The sequence below is a fragment of the Styela clava genome, chromosome 3 (assembly GCF_964204865.1).
Source record: "Styela clava chromosome 3, kaStyClav1.hap1.2, whole genome shotgun sequence".
Lineage (NCBI taxonomy): Eukaryota > Metazoa > Chordata > Ascidiacea > Stolidobranchia > Styelidae > Styela > Styela clava.
In genome coordinates, this window is record NC_135252.1 from 1,532,258 (window position 1) to 1,558,513 (window position 26,256).

At 37.5% G+C, this 26,256-nt stretch overlaps 3 protein-coding genes across 3 annotated transcripts; all 3 read right to left on the reverse strand.

Annotated features, from left to right (window-relative positions):
• Window positions 1-463: 463 nt before the first annotated feature.
• On the reverse strand, window positions 464-1,922 carry LOC120342318 (very-long-chain 3-oxoacyl-CoA reductase-A-like). The gene has a single exon (XM_039411099.2). It carries the CDS (start codon window positions 1,710-1,712, stop codon window positions 747-749), a length of 966 nt encoding a protein of 321 aa, XP_039267033.2. The 5' UTR covers window positions 1,713-1,922; the 3' UTR covers window positions 464-746.
• Window positions 1,923-17,202: 15,280 nt separating this feature from the next.
• On the reverse strand, window positions 17,203-18,623 carry LOC120335716 (very-long-chain 3-oxoacyl-CoA reductase-like). Its single transcript, XM_039403305.2, has one exon. It carries the CDS (start codon window positions 18,457-18,459, stop codon window positions 17,494-17,496), a length of 966 nt encoding a protein of 321 aa, XP_039259239.2. The 5' UTR covers window positions 18,460-18,623; the 3' UTR covers window positions 17,203-17,493.
• A 1,339-nt stretch (window positions 18,624-19,962) lies between these two features.
• Window positions 19,963-21,553, reverse strand: LOC120342958 (very-long-chain 3-oxoacyl-CoA reductase-like). The gene has a single exon (XM_039412016.2). The coding sequence runs from the start codon at window positions 21,551-21,553 to the stop codon at window positions 20,588-20,590; it is 966 nt and encodes a 321-aa protein (XP_039267950.2). The 3' UTR covers window positions 19,963-20,587.
• Between the last annotated feature and the right edge of the window lie 4,703 nt (window positions 21,554-26,256).

The following is a 26,256-nucleotide window of genomic DNA, read 5'->3' on the forward strand; positions in this document are numbered from 1 at the left end:
CTTATTCCGTCTTATTTAGTTGTCACTTCATGCGGATGTTTTTTTGTTCACAAGTCTCGGGGTTCCCCCAGACAATCACGTGGTTTAAATTTGTCGATTTCCCATAACGATTTATTAGAGGTCACAATTTGATACTGTCACCACTAAAGTATGCCAATGAGCAGCCGAAATTTATTTGATTCTATCGTGTTATATTGTTACTTCTCTTTTTATTTGTTTCTTTTATTTTCTTTATTTATCAAAAGGCGCTGTAGTCCAGATGACGGAGCAATCCGTCCTTCTGATCACCTGTCATTTTGATACTGTACTTATTACATACACTCTAACTCTGACTCAACAGGTTAGTATTATAGGCTTTGAAGGTCAAATTGAATTTTCCAATCATTGGCGAACGTCATCATGTTAATTTTCCTCGTCGAGCAACTAATTCAGGCTAATAAAATGACACAGATAACTAGATACAATCGATATTCGCGTATTTATTCCAAGAAGATGCTCAAATCACAAAGAGTGTGTTTTACGAAAATGATATAATTGATACCAACACATCATTCAAAATTAAATATTTCAGTCGTAACTGGTTGTTTTTCTCCAATTATCGATTTGAGGATAGCCAGTTCAGGAGTAAATAAGGTAAAAGTGGAGACAGATAAGATTGTCTAAAAGAATTCATTGCGAAAACATACTACTCAATTCATTATACATAGCACGTATCTTCATTCACAAATCCAATTCTACTTTGTGTTTTATGATTTCAGTCGTTTTCCAATCTTCATGAAATTTTTGAACATTGCCCGTGCCGGTATATCCTCCGGTATTAGCATGGTTAACCATAGCGAAATGGTGTGCGCCCAGTAACCGTTCGTGCAATCAGACTTTCCAATAGTTTTCATCATATGATGGACGTAAGTTGTCGCCGTCGGAAAAATTAAATTGGTGGAGGATCCCAAAGGTTTCGTCATATTGGTTTGTACAAAGCCTGGTTGAATACTTTGAATTATGACGCCATGCTTTCTGTATTCTTGCCCAAGGGAAACTGATAGAGTATCATCAAAACGCTTTGTTGCAGCGTATGTGTTGAGTACGGGACATGCGAAAGCAGCCGACATAGAAGAGATGTTAATAATCAAACCTATTTTTCGGGCGATCATACTGGGAAGAACAAGTTCCATCATTTTAACTCTGGATGATGCGTTGCAGTGTATCAGATTAGATATCGTTTTTGAAAGAGTTTCGCCAGGTTTTTGAGATTTATGAAATACATCTACACCTCCTGTAGGCATCCCGACGTTATTAACCATAATTCCTACATCTAAATCTTTTATTGCTTCTGATATTACGTTATATGGATCACCAGAGCCTGGCGAATGATCAAAATTGGTGAAGTCGAACACTAATATCTTTGTCTCAACTTTGTAAGCACGTTCAATTTCCTCTGCAACCTTTGTCAATTTTTCCAAATTCCTGCTGATGAGAAAAATATTGATTCTCCGCTTTGCGAGCTCATGTGCTATTGCTTTCCCAATTCCATCCGTTGATCCTGTAACAATCGCCCATTTTCCAAATTTTGCAAAATCCACGGACGAATCTAAAAAGTGTGTGACGTAAAACTTGTACGATTTATTCAAGGTTTCGAATATCAGAGCTATCACAGTGATGATTCCGAACATGTAAAAAAATGAACTATGGATTATAACATCGCTAAAAGCCATTTCTATGTTTATGCTTGAATATATCTGAAGTCATAATTGCAAAATATTATGCATGTTTGCTTGATCAGCATGTAATCAAATTTACAATAATCGAAGTTCAAACTACATTCTTGATCTGACGTTCATAGATAAGGCAACAGACTGAACTTCTCTCCATAAAAACACTATCAACGAAACTTTTATATTATAATTCACTGGTAATAGATGTATATTTAAAAAAACCTTTGATTCCTTACTTCCATGCCCGTTAAGTGAAGTTCGATTTTATTTTGCAGCAGTGCATTTGGTGAGCACATTATTGTTCTTAAAGGTCACGAACTCGTTTCTTTTGACTGAACTTAATGAATAATTAATTGTTAACATGTATGTATCGCCTTTCGCCGGAATGTTACAGAACATTCGTGGAACAACTTTCAAAACAGAAATTTGTTTTGGAATTTCCATGTACAAAGACTGTGACGACCAATAAGCTTTAATGTTATTCTGAATATTGCTAATGACAAGAAACCACTTCACTTTTGTTCACTGAACATTTATTATCAGTGTTCACAATAGTAAACACCTAAGGTTTGTATATATTTCTATATATATTCCTCGCAACTCAGGTTATCATGAACTAGGGAAAAATTGACACCGAATAAGAGTTGTATCGGAATCAAAATATAAAATTAATTTTCCGATTGAACAGATTTCGCTAACTTCTAAACTGTTACACAATCGCGCCGAAGTCCAGCCACAACATGCTGTGATATATTTATTTCTTCCAAGTTCTAAATATATCTGTATATAAAGCTGCTTTCACATTCACCAATTACGCGCGGTTCGCACCTTATTGCGATAAATGGAGGGTTGAGATGACACTGTGTTTCTTAGTACAAGCTACGCTGCGAGCGCATTGTTTATTCAAAGTCAATATTTAACTTGCAACGCGGGTTATCATATTTACTTCTTGACAATTTCACGGGCAAATTGTTTCAAATATTGCGAATGCACTTCTGGAATACATTTGTGGCATACACAAACATACATATGCTACACCACAGAAGAAAAAGCATTTTAAAAAAACGATCATAATTCGAAATTCAACATAGTTGCCGAGTAATTTGAAATAGCCAAGCAAGAAAATCCGGGAGCTTGCAAAAATAAACAATACAACGTATAAAGAAGCATGGTCTTTATACCAAACTTATCAGCTGACCGGCATCGTTCAGCACGACGGGCTCCATCGTGTGGATATTCTGCCACAGAAAGCTTTATAGGGATAGGTTTGGCCCTATATGCGTATTCGATTCCCGTGTTATTGAATTGACACACGTTATGGAATGTAACTCCGATCTGAATTCCTTCAGAGGTCAATGAAGCATACAATGTATTGAATGCCAAATGTTCGTATATTGTAAAGTTTCACAATCCAGTTCGAATACAGATAAATTGAAAATACACTTGACTCTTAATGCAGCAAAATCATAGGAACATCAAAAACAAAGTGTTTTTGTTGTGGCGGCTTTGTAAAAAGATTCCAAATTCCTTTCACGTCCAAAATTGTAAGTGATAGTGATACGTACATGTTTTGTCGTGAAAATGCGCGTTTTGTAAGATTCCAGGATAAGCTGGTATAGTTCCTGTACCGTTACTGGTACTCCGATAGGCCTACAGGTACTGCCGGTAAGTTACCGCGCAAGATTTTCAAGGAAATGATGATAATATATCGTCACGCTAATAACCGAATTGCGTAAGTCATTTTTGGCGATTTTGAGTTTTTTAAAATAGGTATTTATTAAATGACCGGGAATTTTATGTGAAACTACATTGCTCCTCATACATTAAAACGCAGCACTACGTCGGATTTCTGATGAAGAATTCCATATAAACCCATTATAATTCATTTTTACCTTTGCTGACACTGTTTTCACCTGACACACTATTTGGCATTTGTTTATGACTACGCCAATCAAGTTATTTGTTCACTTTAAGGGGCTCATGTAAACAAATTCGAAACGATACATAGGCACAACCCAATCATGTCCGTTCGATGTAAACAGTTTGGAATCCACCGCACCTGCAGTCTGTTTGTTACATAAGTTAGACGACGCCCGAACGATATACGTTCGTGTTTTTATTTTGTAATATGTTTGTGTGCGTGAAATGGGTGAACAGGCACATGAATTTCTGCGTGTTTTAAACCTTACTAAAGGTTTTGCCTGTTGTCCCGATTTTCCCCATTATTCTGTGTGTTCATTCTTATGTTTTGTGTGTTCATTGTTTGTTTCGTGTATTTTTTTTTAGGGGAGATCGAAATAAACTCATACTCATACCTGTCTGTTAACTCAGATTTTATTTTAAGAATTCCGAAACCCATAAAAATGGAGATTCAGTATGACGTATACATTTGTGCAATTGTTTCGTCATAATGAATTATCATTGTTACCGCAGGACTATTGTGACGTCACAAAGGAAAAATAACCTCTGCAAGTATTTTCGAGTTTTTGCATCTCGAATTCTAGCTTAGCGCGTATTAATTTGAATTTATACTACAGTATAGGAAGACGTGCACTTGTGATATTCACTGTCCGAGTCCAATTCACCTTGGTTGCCTTTTATATTGGGTGCATTGCTGTTTTATTCTTTATATTTAATCTTAGTCTTATTTCGGTGGGTGTGCAGAACGTGTTAAATTGATGAAATATATATTTTTAAACCCAAAATAAAATGTAATTAAAACTGATTAGCTATTTTGGGGATTAGACATTGTAGATACTGAGAATTACATTCGTTTCTGGAATGTTTAGTTTTCAGGACTGGTGTATATAGTAAAGTTGCAAAATTGCGTATGTCCCCAAATCATAGACACATTTCTGCCTAAGTCACAGTGCGACATTATGACGTCACTTAACTGCGTCATACAAATTAACTTAAATCCGGTTACGATCAAAAAATTGAACCATGGCAAATTATTGACTCTCAATGGCATAACAATATTATTAGGAAGTTTTTTACGTTTTTCTCGAAACTGCTAAAAATGACTTACGCAATTCGGTTATTAGCGTGACGATATTTTGTTTTGCTCTCCGTGTCCATATATTTGAGGACAGCTCTCTTGTTATCAGTAGGCCTTTACCAACACCTTCAAGTTTTCGTTATTTCAACAGACGATGAAGATCTGGTTGAAACAAAAACAAGAGTAGCGGTCGCATTAAATGTTTTTTTTTCTTCCTGTCCAAGCCATTCTGTTCATTCTTCATTTGGTAATATAGGTTTTTAGCCCGAAATGTTTTGAAAAAAACAAACAAAACGGAGCTTATAAGATCGATATGTCTGAAATTTCCCCACACTCTTACCCCCCACCTATTCCCCCTCTATTCTGCCACCCACTTCACTTTCCCCCAATCTTCCCTCCTCCCGTCACTCTCCCATCTCAACACTTTCTCATTCCCATTCTTACCTCCTCTCGTCACTCCCACCCAACTTTCTCTCCTTCCCACTTCTATTCTTACCTTCTCCCCATTCTACTTTTCTCTCCCCCACCGCTCCTCCTTCACCGAACCCCACTCTTGCATTTCCACGCTGAACTGAAGCTCAAAGAAGAGGAGAAGGCGGGGTCAGAGAAGGGAGAGATAGAGAGGCTTTGCGTCTAGAGTTAGAGCTCTTTATACTTAGCTTGACGAATTTTTAATAAATGATCACCAATGGCTATATTGGGGGTAAATCTTGTTCGCTAAAGGGGTAAATGTTTCAAAAAAGGTTAAGAACCACTGCGTGACTATAGCGCAAAGGCATTTAGCATTTGGGAGATAGTCTCGCGACACCTCTACTGATTAGGAATGAAGGAATCGACTCCGGAATCGATTTTTAGGGTGAAAACTTGGATTGCAAACAAGGTATATATAACGTTTTGTGATAAGTCTTTCACATATGTGTATAAATATACATGTATAATATGTGTCCCTACAACGCCGCAAACTTAAATATTTTTGTACAATCTCATTTTTGTTCGTTTGCGCGGGACAAGGGCACTGAACTATTTCGTGTATATTTTGTCTAACTTATTGCGTTCATAACTTCTATTCAGTTGGAGCAAGAAAAATGAAATACATGTTGCACTTTGAAGTAGAAAATTTTACACCTCAGAGATGGAACAACCCACAGTCCAACAGAACAAAATAGCAAAAAACTTTTTCCATAAATGGAGTGAAGAATGTATTGAAAATCTGATCAGTGGTGGTATGGGCAGCTCTCTTCAGATATCAAAATATTTGAATGAAAGAACTTTTGCCATATCAGCTACATAGAATACATTTTGCAAAAAAAAACATATCCAAACATCGCAGTTTTCGTCCAAAAGTATCCCAGTGCCCCAGCAACATCTGCTGCATCAGAAAGAGCATTTAGCTCAGAGTAGCTTTCCGTATCCAAAATCCGATCGAGCATACAGAAAGACATGTAAACGGATTGGACTTTTTATATTGCAATATATTTTTGCTGTGACGATAATTTTTTGTACATAAAATGTACATACATATCGTTTTGTTATTATGTTTTTTGTTAGAACTCATTTTCTTGTTATCTTTATCATTACCTACTGGACCAATTGCTAGGAATTTTTCAGTGGTTGGGAATTGTATTTTTCCGCTAGAAGGTAATTACTTTTATTTATTTATTAATTAATTAAGTGTGCGATTCGTTCCAGGCTTTCGTGTCCATATGTTCGAACAGTGCTCACTTGTTCGATTTATTACAGTATTGTTTAGGATGGTATGTTTTCCCGGTAAGATATGTCGAGGAATCGAAATTCGGACTCGGGAATCGGAATCGAAAGTTTAGGAATCGTATAAGGATCGAATACTTGTAAGTAGTCATACTTAGCAACCTTACTACTGATAGTACAGTATTTGAGTCATGGGCAAGCTCGATAGCGCATATTATTACGTAATAAATGAAATTTTAATATGTCTTAAAAGTTCTGCAGTAGACTATGGGAAAGTTACTGTCTGACTCCAAGAGTAGTGTGATAAATTGTATTCGCATGCAGACATTGGTATTCAACATGCACAATTTTCCAAATTTCAAGCGAGCGAAGAATCGGATTCGAAGGAAATTGTAAATTAGATACTGAACTTTGAGCAGTCACGTAACATTTATGGTTTGAGAATATGTATTTTTTTCTGTTTAGATAATATGGATACTTTGCAAGGTTTTTTGAAAAATTTTAACTAATAAATGATTAAAAATTTACTCCAGTCCCAACTTAATTAATCAAATTAACAAATTGGATGTAACATGGAAATTTTTATTGGCGATTGCGCCCACGGGACAGATTGGAATTTTCTCAATCGTTTTTGTGTATGACAAAAATCAGTCGATCGCGAGCTATTTTAAAGACTGTAGTCGAAAACAGGTTGGCCACCCCTGTGCTATAACAATTAACCAGGTAACCAACCAATTAATACCAGGTGTATCACTGCGATATACAGTTATGTAAAGATAAAAGATCGGATCATGCTATACCAGTGTCAAGTGGATTCAACAACTGCGCGTTCTGTTCAATACACAAGTGCCAAAACAATGTGGCTATATTTGTCCTGTCCGCAAAGGAAAGTTTAAAGATGAACCGACTGACCGATACACGCACTTAGATGTACCTCCGTATAACCTCATTTTTAGATGCTTTCTAACTCCCAACAAATATTTAAGGTTTTTATTACAAACCTCGGGGTTTCGAACTTGAATATTTGCAAAAACGGCAAGTTATTTATATCCTACTAATAAAACGTAGTTTAATTTAAGGAACAAGTTAAATATAATAAGTGCACACGAATGATTGAGAAATCAGGGCACGTTCGAATTTCCCTGAAAGATAGAATTTCTAGTACAGAATATTTCATAACGGAGCTTTGCGTAAAAATGTCGACACCTCAATGAAGCGCTTATACATACCGTATCTATGTTTCGAAAGCAATGAACAAATGCTTTTATACCCATCTGGCGATTTGGTATCTGAAACTACACCGCAATTTTCAGAGTGGTTCACCGTTTCTTTTCTACAAAAACTCTTTGCAATTCCGAGGAGTCTTTTTGTGAAATATGTCATTCAAGAAAAGAACTTGGTCCAATGACCAAGAGCAGTATGACTCTAACTGCTCAATTGAACCTTTTCACCAAATTAGAGCCAAAATTACCTTAAACTTGATTGACACGCAAGATTCATCAGAGCATCAGAGAAATGGAACATGGTGAACTATTATTTGGAGACTAATGAAAGTATTCAATTAATTTTAGAAGGTATTGATCATTTAATGCTCATCATTTTATATATATTGATAGTTAGAGGAATCAAGAAGAAATTCTATTTGGGACACAGATGAAATTATCACACCATGCAAAAAACACCAGAATTTGATCATGTCATATTTCTTCGAATTTGCTAAGCAAGCAATGATACTACCTCCAGAACTGAATCAAATTCTGATGTTCTTAGAATTTTTAGTGCAATGAACTGTCGTTACTAAAACTGCGTAGTTCCCATGACCCTATACTAAATTAGGGGATATCCGCTATGTTCCTACTAAAATGGATATTTGCCCAGGTAAAATAGTGATATCTGCCAGTGGCGGCGCATGGTCATTTTGACAACCGGGGCAAGCTACTGCGGGACCAAGTCACCCCCATCTACGGGGACAGGATGAGCGCTGTAAGTTCTCCCATCATTTTATGAGTATAAAAACCATTCCATCGGTAACAACCAATCGGCAAAAGCGACAATTTTTAACGATAAGAAAGTGTCTTTAAAACCGGTCCAAGTCAAGGGATTAATAAATATAGACATAGTTTATTTTGAAACCTCTTTCAAAAGGAAAGGCAATATTTACCCAGATAAATACAATGACATATTAACAGAAACTTCGGGAAAGCAGACAAAACCTAAAATAAGGTTTGAAACGTTACTATGAAGAAAGGAAAGTTAATGCAAAGATAAGGACATGCGTCGCTCACTCATAGATATATATGCTGCTAGACTTCTACTGCTTGAACATATATGCAACACGCCGCGGTTTCTTGGAACCAAAATGCTCAATAACGCGCTGATTAAAGTCATGCATCCCAGAAATAACGTCTCTGTGAATGGATAAAACAGCCAAGGAATTTAATCTATCTTGCTTCATTGTGTTTCTGAGATACGTTTTAATACGCTTCAGCGTGCTGAATGTTCGCTCTGCGTCGGCGGAAGAAATAGAAATAGGCGTCGTCAAAATGATGTCCAGAAATTTTGCAGACGCCGCAAAGGTAGTTACTAGAGTGTTATCTATGAGGAACCCATAGAGCGCGCAAGTTGATGTGATGTTCAAAAAAGTTTGATTGGTGTATATACATCGCAATTCATTTTCCAATTTACCCACGTTTATCATGGGGTAAAATTTGGAGACAGTAGCTAACAAATGGATGGGAAATTGACGTGCAAATTTTGAAAAATTTTTGGGGTTCATCAAAGAGAACGCGGCAAGGTGTTCAGTGCGCAGACGATCGCTCATTTGATTCACCAGAATGTCACAGCATTCCTTTGCAGACAAAATCAAACGCTGCGTTGTTTGCCCGCGGCGTAAAGAAGCACTCCATGTGTCGTCGTATTTTATTGTTTCCCGGATACGAGATACAGCATCGCAGAAATCTGAAATACACGACTGCAGACGCTCCATCCATTAGCCTTGACTGCAATGCGCCGTATAATACATCCACGTGATAAAATATTGTGGAGAAAAAATGAAAACTCACCATCTTCTAGCAGACGCTTTAGACCTGCCGCCTCCCTCACAGAGCGTTCGTCCCAAACCGGAGAGCTCTGAATGCCATTGAAACACTCAATGAGCTCAAACCTAATTTCGGACACGCCCTGCACCACGCGTGATTGGAAATTCCAACGTGTTGGTGCACAAGCTGGGAGACGGCGGCTACATATCTGGCGAAAGAGGTCAGAGCGCTTCGGCGAAACGAAAAAAAAAATGAAGAAAACCCCGAAACATTTGCAAAAAATATACGGACGAGAGGGGTATCAAGACACATATTTTTAATAACGAGGTTAAATTGGTGTGCATAACAATGTAAAAAAAGCGCATGAGGAAAATCTTCTTTTATATAAACTTGAACACCATGTTTCGACCCACTCATGACTGCCGCACCGTCATAAGTTTGAGCTATCAATTTTGACTTCGCGTTGTAAGGCTGTAACACTTCTTTCAGTACAGCCGATATCCCGCAAGCCGTGCGATCAACGATTGGTACAAAGCTGTGAAATCTCTCGGTAGGTTTACCATCTTTCACAAACCGAAAAATCACAGCCAGTTGGGAAACGCGCGTGATGTCAGTTGTCTCGTCAGACTGAATCGAAAGGAACTGGCAATTCTCAATTTCCAGAGCCAAATGTTGTAAATAAATTTTATACATTGAGTCAAGCAAACAATTTTGGATATCCTCACATGTCCCTTTCGAAACAGTTGCGGCATCAAGACTATCTCTCAATACTGTATCTAGGGATGCGGTGTATTCCACCATATCCAAAAATACCCCTCTATTAGAAGAGCCAGCCTGTTCATCGTGCCCACGGAGGGACAGCTCGTGACAACCAATGAACTTCAAAACATCTATCAATCGACCGAGAACATGGCGGTTTTTCTCGACGTTTTGGTTGTGCCGACGAATAGAAACCGCGCGTCCTTCATCCAACTGTGCTGCAATATTAACATTTCCGAATGTTCGGTATTTTACTGTATTGTCCAGATGCTCCATAGAAGATTGATGATCCCTGGCACGCTCGGAAAGATGTTTAAGATCTCTAAAACCAAATTTACACCAACGTGACTCACGGGCGGTAGCAAAAAGTAGGCAATAAAAACAAAAAAGTGCATTTTTGTCCTCGCTGTAACACAACCATTTGTTTTTTTTATACCAAGTTTCTGCGCAGAATGTACGCCGACGCTTTCCTATGTCATGGGATTGTTCCAGTGAACAATTTTTTGGTTGATAAGGCCCAAGACGTTGTACCTCTAATTTTTGTTCCAGCGGCAGCTGCGAAAACGGAGTGAGAAGTAGTGCATCAACCTTATTCATTATGAGGTCTAAGGCTAAGAAATGCGAAGCCGGAAAGAAGTGAGGAGCTCAAAAGGAATGTGGAAAATCGAAAGCAAATGGACTAAAGGTCTCTAACTGATTCAAATAGCGAAACCAGCGACAAAAACGAAGGCGAGGAAACTATCAACTCTTCAAGCAACCAACGAACGAGAAGGAATGCGTGAATATGTCAACACGTTGTTGTAAGAAACGTCGGCATTGTGTCGTCATAATTTCGGGGCTAGCCCCGATGATTTAGGAAAAGAAACAGAAAACAAACGAGACAAACGCGGCGAGTGGAAGATAAAAGAGAGAATACGATATAAAATGAGCAACCGGGGCAAAATCGGCGTCGCCCCGTCGACGTTCGGCGAAGGCTTTGCGAGCGAAAAATGAACCATGTCGGGAGAATATGGCTAGTGTAGACAGTCTGTGCAACCGATATTGGGGTATTTTTCGAATATTTTTTATTATACCGAAAAAACAACCGGGGTATTGCCCCGGTTGGCCCTATTGACGCGCCGCCACTGATATCTGCTATGTTTTCACTAAAACAACGACGTCCCTACCGATATGGCTATTTCGCTTCAGAACTCGCGATCCCGTTATGTTCCTACTAACATGGCCGCTACTAAATTTACTTACATTTTATTGAGATGGTCATCCATGTCTGAGAAAATAGCAGGTTGACGTGATGCAATTAAAGTAAGTTATTCTTATGCATTTAACGAATTGTGTCTCATGCATTAGCAAAGTAGAAATTTACAGCTCAACTCTATCAAGGTCAACATAAATAAAGTCCGTAATTAATAAAAAAAAATTACTAATTTTGGGTCTTCCTTTTTTCAATCTAGCTGTTTGTGTTGGAGTTATTGTTTGCAATTTACTATCAGTTGATAAATAAAGAGGGGAACATTTATCAGGAGACGCAAGCTGAACACGTTGTAAAAAATCTTTAAAATTTTTATTTCTTTCTGCTTTCGTCATCTGCATCCAAGTGTGCACGGGCAACGAAAATCGTGCATAGAGTCGGTACAACGTGTATGGCCCTTGCTTCAACAGTGACCTTCTCACATCGGTATACGACGACTTGATTATATCACCAAGCATGTGAATTAAATCGGGAAGTTTACGTTGTCTCCAATAGGAAACGCATTTCAGTGAATGGTTTAGATTTGAGACTCGTTGTTGTTATTAGTCCACCGGTATCCATTTGTAAGCGACTTTGTTTGCCGAATATTCTTTTTAAATAAATGAAGAAATCTTGTTTTGAAGTATCTAACAATGCCTTTGCACCTAGTTTTACAATACGATACGACTTCTTCAGTGTTTGAATCGTTTTCATTTTGGCACAACAAACCGAAAACTTCACTAACAATTAATCTCCTAAGGTTTTTGCTGTTACCGACCTTGTCCTTGAGATAATTCTTTAAATGTTTCCTCATGTTTCTGCTACAAAGGACATAACTTAAATCCTGAAAGAAGATGTGGAAGCACTGTATAGGGCCGATTTGTCGTTGGTACCAATGGCCAAGTTTTCTAACTTTTTACTAAGTTTGGATTTCATGTTGGCAAAAAAAATCTGTAAATGTGGATGTGTCAGATTCATGACGTAAAAATATCGGACCAAAAACATTGGGTGTTCGCGTGATTTAGCTGTTGGTTTATCTCGGCATTTCCGTTAGGCGTATGGGCAGGAAATATGCCTTTGTATTCCACTACTGCCTTGTGCGCGGAATTTACCTTTTTGTCCATTACTTTAAATTTCCGTCGGAAATTTTCGTGGTAGTATTATACAAGGTTGGAAACGCGACTTTTTTCCCCGAGTCGTGGTGATATATAAGATAAATAATTAAAGTATATTCAATCAATTTTTATTTTACTAAGATAAATTTCACTCCTTGGAATTTTATAGCAGACTTGGGGTTTTTTCTAACAGTACATCTCAGATCTGTCGAATTCGCAAAATACGGAAACAACAGAAAAATCATTATTATCAGTCGAAAAAAGTCGAAAAATTTTTGAGGCGATGAATATGTATTTTTGATTAACTGATATAGTTTATATGTATTTAATTGTACTAAATGGAAATTTATTGAGGACCTTGAGATAACAATTCGCAAGATCGCAGAAAACCAAACTAAATACAATTAGGCATATTTATCTCATATTTTTACATCAACAGATTGAGTGGTATATTAGACAAGTAATGTGTAGGCTATATTTTGACACAAGAAGACGCAACTTCGAGATACAATGGACACAATTATATCAATATAAAATAAAATTTTATATTATCGTAGTTGTCATGAATTGAATATTTTACTCGACAGGAAAGTCTGTATACGCTAAAAACTCAGCCTTTTTAACGAGCGCGTATGGAAGTATTTCAGTACAACCCGATTTCGTTACTAAAAGCCATTTATGTTACAAATTTTCAGTGCTCGATTTGCAAATTCTACATTGAGAGATGATAGAGAAAAATAGCATCATTTGCGCATTTTCTGAATGATTTTGATTATACGATTTGCAATAAAATCGTGAACAATATATTTTGACCGAAAACTGATTCAGAGTTGGTGAAACCTTCAATGAAAAAAAGTTTGTGTCAACAGTTACGTCCTCGTGCACCTCAACTCCCTGCTAGGCCAAGGTCTTATCCTAATAGTCCATGACAAAAAACACTTCTTGTTATTGTTGATGCGTTGGATTATATATCACCAGTTGTAGTGACTGACAACGCTGGTAGTTTTGCAGGAGATGAATTTGAAACATTTCTAAAGGAAAATGGAGTGAAGCACTTTTCACCACTGAGACATTCGGCTTCTAATGGCCGAGCTGAATCAATGGTAAAACAAGTCGAACTCGAATTGAAGAAACAAGCATCAGCATCTTTGACAGTCAGACTTGTTCGGTGGTTATTTAAATATCAAACTACATCACATACAACGACTGGTCAGACTCCGTCGGAATTATGTTTTTTTCGTAAGATTAGAACGCATCTAATCGCACCTTCGTCACGTTTGAAAAACTCAGCAGCGATCGTTCCAGGACCAGGTGGAAGAGTAAAAACGTTCCACGTTGATGACCTTTTTTTTTTATTCCAGAAGTCATTGGATCTCGGTTCAAGTGGTTACCTGCCACAGTAGCTGAAATTATGGGTCAAACGTGTCGTGTTCGTTTGAACGATGGAAGAATTTTAAGACGCCATTATGACCATATTCGACACGGGTGCATGAAGGGAATCAAGATTTTAGAATGAGTGAGTGGATGCAAGCTGCAATTCCAACAGGAATACCAGATGTTGACGTGGGAGATAGAAATTTAACTCCTACCTCTACTGATGAAGCTAAAAAAAAGAAACAACATAGACACAGTTCTTAATTTTCCAGAATCTCTCAGTTCTTCAAAGGCACCTTATAAAATAAGATCTGGCAGAATATCAAAACCGTAAGAAGAACTATTTCTTTAAACTTAAAAAAACAACAAGATTGCGCTGAACTACACGCTAATGTTTTGTAATCCTTTTTCTACTATTTCTTGTCGTGCGAATCTGTCCCTACTTCAAACTGGACCATTCATGCGCTTATGGACGGCAGCGCCGTACCCCTAATCTAAACATCACATTCATATAAAATACAACGTTGCTGCTATATGCAAAATGTCTATATGTTTTTGAAAATGTCAATAATTTTTCACTTCGAACGATTTGCCTTGATTGTTTTCTCGGGAAAGATTTGGCACTATTTTTTATAGTGAGATGCCATAAGAAAAATTAGATCAAAATTGGGCAGCGCTTCTGAAAAACCCAATTTTTTTGCTTTAATGTCCAAGACTTGCTTTTTATCGATACACAGCACCATTGTCGATTTTCTCTATATACTTCGGCAGTAGCTAACTGCTGGTACAAGACCATGTAAAAACATAATCATCAAAACAATCTGTAGCAAAGTATTTTAATAACTTACCAACCCAGTCATAAAAAACGCCTCAAATCACGGGATCTTACTTACATTCATGAATAATATATTTTAACCTAAACCTTCGGAAGATCCAGATATAACATTCAATGTTAAGCTGCCAAATGTCCACCCATAAATTGTATACTTTGCTTGCGATGTATAAATAATGTCTGAGACCCGGAATAGGAAAGTTGAATCTCTTTATTGTGCTTGTCGACATGCGTCCGCCATCCATAAGGTATAAAGCATGGTCTTCAGTGCAAATCTCACCAGCAAGGCATGTTTCATCCTGTGAATATGCCGCCACCGAAAGCTTGTCCGGAAGGCGTAGTCATTTGATTACACCTTTAAGTTGTTTTGTCTATGCAAATAGCCGTCCCCGCAATACAATCCAGGAACGGTCGCTACGCTAGCCGCGAGGGTAAATGTGAGGAAAAGAATTTAGTACGATGAAAAAGCGGACGTTCACTCAGAGGTAGATGGATTGACTGATAACCTCAACGGGGAGTCGAATTTTATCAATTTAAGGTCCGTGATCATTCAACCGGGACGAAATTTTTTTGTCATAAACTTCACGTAAATTACCTTGTATGACCCAAATATAGCATCTCTATCTATTACCATTCTCGGGATATGACCCAAAATCACTGAAGCGTGAATGGAGGGGAGGAGAAAGAAAAGTTTGCCTCGAAAATGATTTAAATAATTTTTCTAGTCATGCCCATGCCTTTAGATATTAAGAACTCTCAGAGGCCTGTAATAAGCCAAAATCACTGGAGCCTGCCTGGGTATTATGAGAGGAAAAAATTTCACCTAAAAACGATTCAAATCATATTTCCAGAGATACCCATGTCATTTGATTCTTGATAGAACCTCTCCGAGGCCCGCAATAAGCCAACATCTCTAGAACCTGGCTGGGGGTAAGTAAAAAAAAATATTGAAAAAAGCATTAAACTAAATTTTTTCAAATGTACCTATCTACTTCGTTTCTCCATATCTTTATTCCGAGTCGCCGAACATTCCTGACTCACTGGAGCGTGACAGGAAGGAGGAATTCCCAATTTCCCCGGTGATGAAATATCTAGTTAATTGTTCTCTTCGACAATTAAGCATCGCTTTGCTCGAAATCTCATTCCAAGTGCTCCTAATCGCCCAGAATCAATATTAACTAAGTGGGCGTGGTTTTCCACACTTTTCCTCATCACTGAAGGGGCGGAGGCACTGCCCCCACCTCAAAATCTACTTGAAAAAAATCCCAATTCTCGGCCAAACGATTTCTCACTCCGGAAAGGAAGCTAAACGGCTCGTAAACACTAAAATCACTCGAGCATGTCTTGATTGACAGGTAGCCACGCATTAACCACTTGACCCACTTCCTCTGGCCCGATCGTTCTGAACTACCTATCACTTGCGCTTTATGCGCAACGACTTCTGAATTACACTGTGCTTTCGCACTGAAGCGCTCTCTGATTGGCAAACCATGGTCAAAGTACGGCTTTTAGAGCAAGGAATATACAAACATATACCTTGTGTAGCCTACATCAATACCAAGACGACTATACGAATGTAAGCACAATGCCCCACTTCGGAACGGCCCATTCAAATTTCCTTGATGCTTGTGGACGACACCCATGTTCGAGTACGTCGGTTCTCGTTGAGGCGGAGGCGCATTCCATAATCTAAACTAAATATTACTTTCACATAAGATACAAACTGCGGTTACGTGCAAAATGTCGAAGTGTTATTGAAAAGTTAACAATCTTTTTACTGCAAATGATTTGCCTTGATTGTTTGCTCGAAAACGTCTTGGTGCGATTTTCTTTAGTGGATTTAACATAAGAGATATTAGGCTTCCACCAAATCCCGCTCGCCCATATACTGACATGTTGCCTCCGTCCGAAGTTTTATAAAATTTTGCAATCAGTTGACTGAACAGACATCGGAGATAGTTTTTGACTGGAATGGTTAGTCTTTTATGAATGTATTGAAACAAATCTTTTTGAATAAATCCCCATTAGTACCGACTAGAGGTGCCGCAACAAGCGTGTTCCTGATGCTTTATCGAATGAGCTAACTAAATCGAATTTGAGCATCAGAATATACCGGAAGTGAGAATGTAAACACAAATTTGCCTCCGTATTATGTCCCATACCGCGATCTAAAAGTTCAAAAATGTTTTTATTGCAATGCTTACATACATCCCTTCTGCAGTGAGTCTTACCACCTTGTATCAGGTTAAATTTTACGGTCGAGAGGCGATATCTAAGTTACCTTTCCATTGGGCATGCTGTAAATACGTATTTACAGTACCGTTCACCGTCATTTGCAAACGACGCTGCCACCGCGTTCGACACGAAATAACCCACATTAAATCTCGCCGTCTCTAGCGGCTCATGACTAACATGTAGAAAGATTATTCGACACGAGCATTGCGCTACAGCTTGAGATGGCGTTTATTTAAGGCTATTTTTCTTGTTTGAACCTAATTAAAACAAGGAATCAAATAAAACAGGAATTTCAAACAAAACAGGCAAAAATAAATAAATAAAAAACAGTTGTTGTAAAACTGTGTACCCACTGGACAAAAAGGTAGCACTGAGAAATGGTTTAATTACACAGAAATCATGACAACAGGGCAAAACTTTTATCTTAGAAAAACGGTAATATCTAATTCACTTCACGTCTAAATGTTCAACACGCGCCAAATTCAATTCTATGTTTCATGCCTTTAATTTCTCTCCAGCCTCCATGGATTTTTTGAACATAAAACGTGACATCATGTCCTCCGGCACAACAGCGATTAGCCATCTTGAAATGTTGTGCGGCCAGTAGCCATTGGTCCAATCGGATTTCCCAATAGTTTTCATCATATGATGGACGTATGTTTCAGCCGTGGGGGAAAATAAACTTGCTGACGACCCTAAGGGTTCAGTCATATTAGTTAGCACAAATCCTGGTTGAATACTTTGGATAATGATTCCATGTTTTTTGTATTCCTGCGCAAGAGAAACCGACAAGGTATCATCAAAGCGCTTTGTTGCTGCATATGTTGTGAGAATGGGACTGACAAGAGCAGCCGACATAGAAGAGATGTTTATAATCAAACCTTTTTTTCGAACGATCATACTGGGAAGAACAAGTTCCATCATTTTCACTCTGGATGATGCGTTGCAGTGTATCAGATTAGATACTGATTTTGAAAGAGCTTCGCCAGGTTTTTGAGATTTATGAAATACATCTACACCACCTGTAGGCATACCAACGTTATTAACCATAATTCCTACATCTAAATCTTTCATTGCGTCTGATATTACGTTATATGGATCACCAGAGCCTAGCGAATGATCAAAATTGGTGAAGTCGAACACTAATATTTTTGTCTCAACTTTGTAAGAGCGTTCAATTTCTTCAGCTACCCTTTTCAATTTTTCCAAATTTCTGCTGATCAGAAATATATTGATTTTCCGCTTTGCAAGCTCGAGTGCTATTGCTTTCCCAATGCCATCCGTGGACCCTGTAACAATCGCCCACTTTCCAAATTTTACCAAATCCTCAGGTGAATCAAAGAAGTGTATGACGCAAAACTTGTACAACTTATTCAAAGCTTCAAATACCATAGCAATCATAGAGATGATTCCGAATACGTAAAAAAATGACCCATCAGTGATAACATTCTCAAAAGCCATGTCTGTTTATGCTGTATATTTCTGTAATAATTACAGAATATTATGTCCATTTACTTAATCAACATGATATCAAATTTATCATATGCTGAATCTAAACTATATTCTTTATACTCGAAAATGCGCCAACTCTGTGTAACTGTGTAAGAAAATCAGGTGAAAATATGATATTGAGAACGAAACACAAACTTATATGGCTGGATATAAAGCAATCCTGGGTTTAATGGTCAAGAAATGCAGTGCAGATGAGAGTAATATTTCTTCTATTACGATAAAATCATGTTAACCTACCATAATTGATTGCATGGAAGGCAAGAAGTATTCTGGGGGGTAACAGATGGCAATAGATGTATGACCGGTAGCGAAAAATCATGAAAATCCAGCAACCGGATATGCACAACACTATCTACGATGCAGCAGTAAATTTTTGTTTATCAAGGCCATCGTTGCCAGATCGCAGTGATATAAAGCCAGGTTTAGACACAAAAGGAAAAATCATCAATTTTCCAAAAGCCCCATGATTTGAAACTCTTGGCACAATGGTAGGTTTGCAATTTTCTAATTTAGAACCAAATGATATAGAACTAGCTCTTTTTTGCAATTGTCGTGTTCAAAGACTGTGGCGCCAGATTTAATACTATCCTCAATATTGTAACTGGAAACAGAACACTTTCTTAATCTATGTAACGTATGCGAAGGTCTTTCTAAACTCAAATAGAACCAGTCATGTCGCTTAATGGCTTCATTAGCACGGATACAGCTTAAATTTTATTGTGAGGAATACTCGCCTATGCGGTCTTGCTCAATGGTAATGAAGCGCGCAATGGTAAGGACTTTTAGCTGAGAATTTTAAAATCAAAATCCTCATTTCATTTAAAATACCGTTTTAACACGAATCACTTCCCCTCGTATTCAACTATCAGTCAAATTCCAATATATATAGAACAAAACTAACACAATGACTTTGAGTTTTGTTCATGAAAGAAATATGAGCTACATATACTACAGTAAACAGCAACCTTTTGTATTGCTCGGCGAAGCGTCTGAGCGTGATATGAAAACACCCTACATCGCATAGCTGATTGATTACCTTAAATGCCTCAAGGTTATTGGCGGTCACGGCTTCTACGCCACCCAAAAAATAATTTGTAATTCCCATATTTGAAATCATCATGCTAATTGCTTTTAAAGCCCAAGTTGTTTTCACGTCGAAGTAATTTTGGCATTCCAAGCAGACCTAGCTTTTATCAATATATTCTCAATTTAACCACTGGAAGTTCTAATTTCATTTGAACAGGCAAACCTACGAACATATTCCAATATTTTCGCACCCCATGTTATCCTAAATTAAGGAAAATCATAATTTTATTCCGACATCAAATAACCGTTGTATCGGAATCAAAATGTAAAAATAATTTTCCGATTGAACTATCACACAATTGCGCTAAAGTCCAAACACGACATGCTATGATTATTTCAAGTTCTAAGTATATCTGTATAAATATATATGCGATAAATGCAGCGCTGTAATTACATTGCGTTCCTTAGTACATGCTACGCTACAGGCACATTATTTATTCAAAGTAAATATTTAACTTACAATACAACGCTTATCTATTTCACTGGTGAATTGTTTCGAATATTGGAATGCCTCACTTCTGGTATTGTGACCCGACTCTGAACCTAACGTACAAAATACACTTATTCAACTCGTTATACATGCAGCTAAGCAAGAAAACCCGAAAGCTTTCAATAATGAACAATACAACGTGCAAAATATTGTCTTCATCAAAAACCTACTATCTGATTGTTCAGCACGCAGGCTTTATCATGGCGCAGGAAGCTTGGCCGGAAAGCGTAGTAATTTACTACTCGTTGAATCAAAGATTGATTTAGTCTAGAAATTGAAATGACTAATATGTATTAGACTAAGATAGTTAGACTAATATGTATCAGACTAAGATTCGTATTGCAGTTAATAAATGATTCCACTCCGAACAAGTTTTGTCTAAACGAGAGGAGAGAGACATTAACGAAACAAGCCACAACAAAGCGAAACAGAAAAATGGTATACTCAAATCGTTCAACCGTTTAAATATCCAGCATGAAGCAATCTAAGTTATATTATATTCTATGTTCTTAATTTTTCTCCAAGCTCCGTGATCTTTCTGATTATAGCGCGTGACGTAATATGCTCTGGAACAAGCATGATTAACCATCTTGAAATTGTGTGTGGCCAGTAGCCATTCGTCCAATCGAACTTTCCAATAGTTTTCATCATATGATGGACGTATGTTGTAGCGGTGGGAAAAAATAAATTTGCAGATGACCCTAAAGGTTCGGTCATATTAGTTTGCACAAATCCTGGTTGAATACTTTGGATAATGATGCCATGCTTTCTGTATTCCTGCGCAAGAGAAACCGATAAGGTATCATCAAAGCGCTTTGTTGCAGCATAGGTCGCGAGAATGGGACTGACAAGAGCAGCCGACATAGAAGAGATGTTAATAATCAAACCTCTTTTTCTGGTGATCATACTGGGAAGAACAAGTTCCATCATTTTAACTCTGGATGATGCGTTGCAGTGGATCACATTAGATACTGATTTCGATTGATCATCGCCAGATTTTTGAGATTTATGAAATACATTTGCACCTCCTGCAGCCATACCAACGTTATTAACCATAATTCCTACATCTAAATCTTTCATGGCTTGAGATATTACGTTATATGGATCACCAGTGCCTGATGAATGATCAAAATTGGTGAAGTCGAACACTAATATCTTTGTCTCAACATTGTAAGCACGTTCAACTTCGGCTGCAACCTTTGATAATTTTTCCAAATTCCTGCTGATGAGAAAAATATTGATTCCCCGCTTTGCGAGCTCACGCGCTATCGCTTTCCCAATGCCATCCGTTGATCCTGTAACAATCGCCCATTTTCCAAATTTTACCAAATGCACGGGCGAATCAAAGAAGTGTATGGCGCAGAACTTGTACAACTTGTTCAAAGCTTCGACTACCAGTGTCATCGTCGTGATGATCCCGAGTATATGTAAAAATAAACTATCAGTTATATCATCGTTAAAAGCCATTACTATGTTTATGCTTGAATTTATCTGAAGTCATGAATGCGAAATATTACGTACGTTTGGTAGATCAGTATATATGTAATGAGATTTACCTTGAGCAAAGACTTTAAACTACATTCTTCACCTTCCCAAATAAGTTAACATATGAAGCAAACGATGCAATAATTTTCCACCTGCAAAATACTACTTACTATCAATGAAACTTCTATTTTTTCTTTGTTATTTTCTTATGAAACTACCCTCGATCCAATATACAGTGACTAGATAAATTTAATTGATGTCTCGAGATAAGATTGGCTAAAGTGTTGTTAATAAGTGAACGAAATTTGAAATCGCAGAGTGACTTTCTAGTAGCCAGCTTTAATATTATAACGAAAGTTTCTATTTAATTCAGACTTACGAGGTCGCAATCTGTACTCAACTATTCTTAAAGTAGGAAATTTATACCTGTGGCGCTGCATGAGTTTCAACACTATTCGCAATGTGTTACATTGTGTTTCTTAGTACATGCTACGCGATAAGCAACTCATTAATTAATACAATGTCAATATTTATTTTTCAACAAAGTTATCATATACTTTACCGACAGGCATATTTTCGGCCCAGCTCTATTCCTAGACAACTATAAAGCTAAAGTATGGTAGACTATAAAGGTATCCCAGTTTATTCAAAGAGTGATACATATCAGCCGCGTAAAAGAAAAAGCATTTCAGAAAACGGGAAGGGTTCGGAGGTCAACACTCTTGCAGGGCAATTTGTAAGAGCATAGCAAAAAAATCCGGTAGCTTGCAAAATAAACAATGAATCCGGTGATCATCGAGTCACAAATATTATAAAGAGAAATTTGTCATGTTTACAGAACAAATACAATGAGACTTCCAAATAATGACATCAATATATGCAGCAAGTAAGTCATAGTACTGTTTTCAAAGCAAGTTTCATGAATGAAAAAGTATAATAGAATATGCGATATATGTGTCGTTGGAGTATGCAATACGTGAGTAAGGTGGTAATAATTCAATTGCGGGTGTCATTAGAACAAAGAAAAAGTGACGCTATTGAATTACCTTGACATAAACATTTCTCGCAACTTGGTTACAGCCGTCCCATTTGGAGGTGCGCGAAACAAGAGGGAAGGAGAACATTTTTGGGGTAGCCTATGCGAGAACTGGATGCTACTCTTCTTTTTCACAATAAAAATATTGTTTTTGACCCATTCATTAAAAATTCAATTCTTACCTGCAATACAAGGTACAAAGCATGCCATGGTCTTTAAAGCAAATCTCAATACCTGATTGTTATTGTTCAGCACGTCAGGCTTCATCATGTGGATATGCTGGCACTCTTCCAGGAAGCGTAGTGGGGGCTCCCGAAGTATGCGAACCAAGATGGCGGACATCGGAATGTAATATGTGTACTAGGTTAGGGTTAGGCCATAATTTTAGGTATAAATACTACGGGAGGCTCTTGGCTAGTCTTCGAACAGATAATAGGACTAAAATAAGGAAAATTGAAAAAAAATTATCGCCTAACCCTAACCTGTTACCCATGTTACGTTCCGATGTCCGCCATCTTGGTTCGCATACTTCGGGAGCACCGCGTAGTGATTTAATTAAAGGTTGGATCAACGGTTGATGCAGTTGTTTTGTCTATGCCAGCGTTTCCCAACCTTTTTTGGTCGCGGACTATTTTCTCATCGGCGAAAACCTTTACGGACTCAAGGTGCGTTTATTGCAACCGTACTCTGTGCGAAGAAGCAATAAAACCAAACACAACAGAAGTTCAAAATCGGAAATTCGCCGCAATTACGCGTTCGTTAAAAGAGCCGACTTTTTTAGTGTATAATGGCCTTTACTGTCGCACAATATTCAACACACGATAACGACGAAAATTCTTTTCATTGTAATTTAATAGTGTTCAACACGCGGCTGTGTCGACTTACGACAAGATAGGAGCATCCGCTTTACATTTCCAGAAGATACAACTTGATTTAGTACTTATTAAAAATATATTTGAAGTATATTAGTAAATCAAAAATACATATTAATCGCCTTGCTTGTTATTAATTTAATTGTGATCATGTCTATTTGAGGTTGTGTTAACGAAATAAAGGTATTACATACTACTCAGAAAATATCATGACAATCCGCAGACACAAAAATGCGTGGTAAAGTGCCCAATTATTTTTCTTCTGATTCGTATTTTTGTCAATTCGACAAATCTGAGCCGTTCGTACAACACTTACGGCACTTTAGTACTGTACGTACCAATGTAGAGGCAGTAAAGCAAAGAATCTTGAGGGATAATGCCCTGGTTCTTATAGAACGTAGCACCCGAAATTTTGAGATTTGCATGTCCAAAAAACCGTTTTTAATCGGTCGCGGGCCATCATAAAACAAAACTTATGGTGTTCTCGTTTTAATTTTAGTATTCTGTATTGCCGCTTTTCAATTTAGAAAAATTGTGGTTGCCACCATTGACATCTACCAGAAAAAAATATTTATTCTTCGTTGTTTGAATTCGCGAGAAAATCTATAGACGCGTGTGCCGTCGTGTTTTGGTCGGAAATCCGCAAGTGAATTGTGAAATCTAATCGTTTGTTTAGGCGACGCGCAAGTGACCCGTCGCGTCAGCTGTTACTAAAGATTCCAATTGTAAATTGCTATTCTAATAGTTGAATATTCAATTATATGCCCAGCCCTACTTAGTAACCAGTAATTATTGACTCGATTAATGTTATGTGAATAAACTTGCTTTTTATGTTTTGTGTAAATTCTAACGTAAATCGTAACTTGGCTGATAGTTAATTTCTGGCACGTGCGGGCGGACTCATTCAAACGCTCCACGGACTCATTTGAGACCGCGGACTCGGGTTGGGAAACACTGGTCTATGCAAATAGTCGTCCCTACAACACCACGGAAAAAAGCACGGCTTCTAAAGCATAGGATATAAAGACATATATACTTGTTACAGCCGACATGAACATCAATCAGGCGCATTCCATAATACTACATTCACATATAAAATACAAAACTGCGGTTATATGCAAAATGTCGATGTATTATTGAAAATTTAAAAATCTTTCTATCGCAAACGATCTGCCTTGATTGTTTGCTCTGGAATAGGGGTCTCAAACTCAATTTACCTGGGGGCCGCCGAGACGGAGCTTTAGTGAGTCCGGGCCGCATCCGTTTAAACTTAAAAAGTTAAATATTTTTTACTGTTTTTCTATACGCAAAACATGTTAAAAACATAAATGTAAGTAATTTCGCGATGGACCTTTCCCCGATCATCTACTTCCTTGTTTATTCCGCAACATGAGCTAATCAGCAAGACGCAACAAGTGACGTAACAATAGACTTTTTCGCAAATGCTCAGATACTTGTCACTCAGAAATATTTTCAGGCGTGTTTATAAACATTACCCCGTTTTTGCATGCTATTTGTTAGTTTAGGGTTGTGTTTCAGAAATTCAAGTATGGATCAAAGAACTCAATGATCATTCTGATTGCTTGGGCGTCGTAGCTTAATTGCCGTAATCAAAAATTAGGCCCGCGGGCCGCGAGTTTGAGACCCCTGCTCTGGAACGTCTTGGTGCGATTTTCCATAAGGAAATGAGACATAAGGGAAATTAGGCTTCAATCAATTCTCGGATCTCGCACTTTGGGGTCTATGTGATTCGTCTTCACTTCGGAATTGTTTGTGATTACCTCTCCAAAATTAATAAAAATTATTTGTAGCGGTTCTGCAACCTCTCTCGTGCAACGCGAAAGTCGAAAGTTTTTGGCCGTACCGTACACTAGAGCAGCTGGGGTCGGTACTGTTTCTCTCTGGCTTTCGTTGCGATATATTTGAGTGTCGCTGTCTTTTTTTTATCTAAGTAACAACAAATCTAGGAATTATTATATTTTTCTATTTCTGGACATTTTTGTCATAGAACCGTACAAAAAATGGAAGGATAATTTTATCTATCAATAGTGTTTTGTCTATCAGTAATGTTCTTAAATTCAACTTACCATCCAATCTACTTGAATGGTTAGAGTACATCTCTAACTACAATTTCGAATTTCATGCAACTCAACATTTTATTTATAACGCCGTGTCACATTTATCATATTTTTAAATAAATATTCATTTATCATTCCATGAAGATTTAGTGATTTTAAGATGCGATAAGATATAGACATTATGGAATTTTATTTTTTGCAGCTATAGCGAAACCTGATTATGAATGTCATTTCCACACTTTTTGTTATTGACTGCAATCTTTGTTGATGTGCAACGTAATTGATCAGTCACCTTGGCAATATTCAGGAGAAAAGAAAGATTTGAACAAATAGGTTGTTTTTATCATAGTAAGGGAATGTGAAGGTTTGGAAACTTCTTTCTTTTGCATCTTTTGAGCCATATAGCATTCATTTGACATTAAGAAGGGCGTACATGTAAGTTTTATTCAGCGACTAAGAAATTCTGAGCGACACACATTTTACCACCAAAATGCTTTAAAAATACGTTTGTCAAGTGTCCCACTGCACCTCACTAGTGGGGCACATTTAGACACACCCTAGTGCACAATGAGTATTCTATTAAATTCAACCATATATGCCGTTAAAAATTAGCAAGCAATCAGAACCATCATCTAAAGAAGTCTGGGACTTCAAATTTGGAGATTTAATATTTTTGAAATCGATTTTTAACCAAAAATT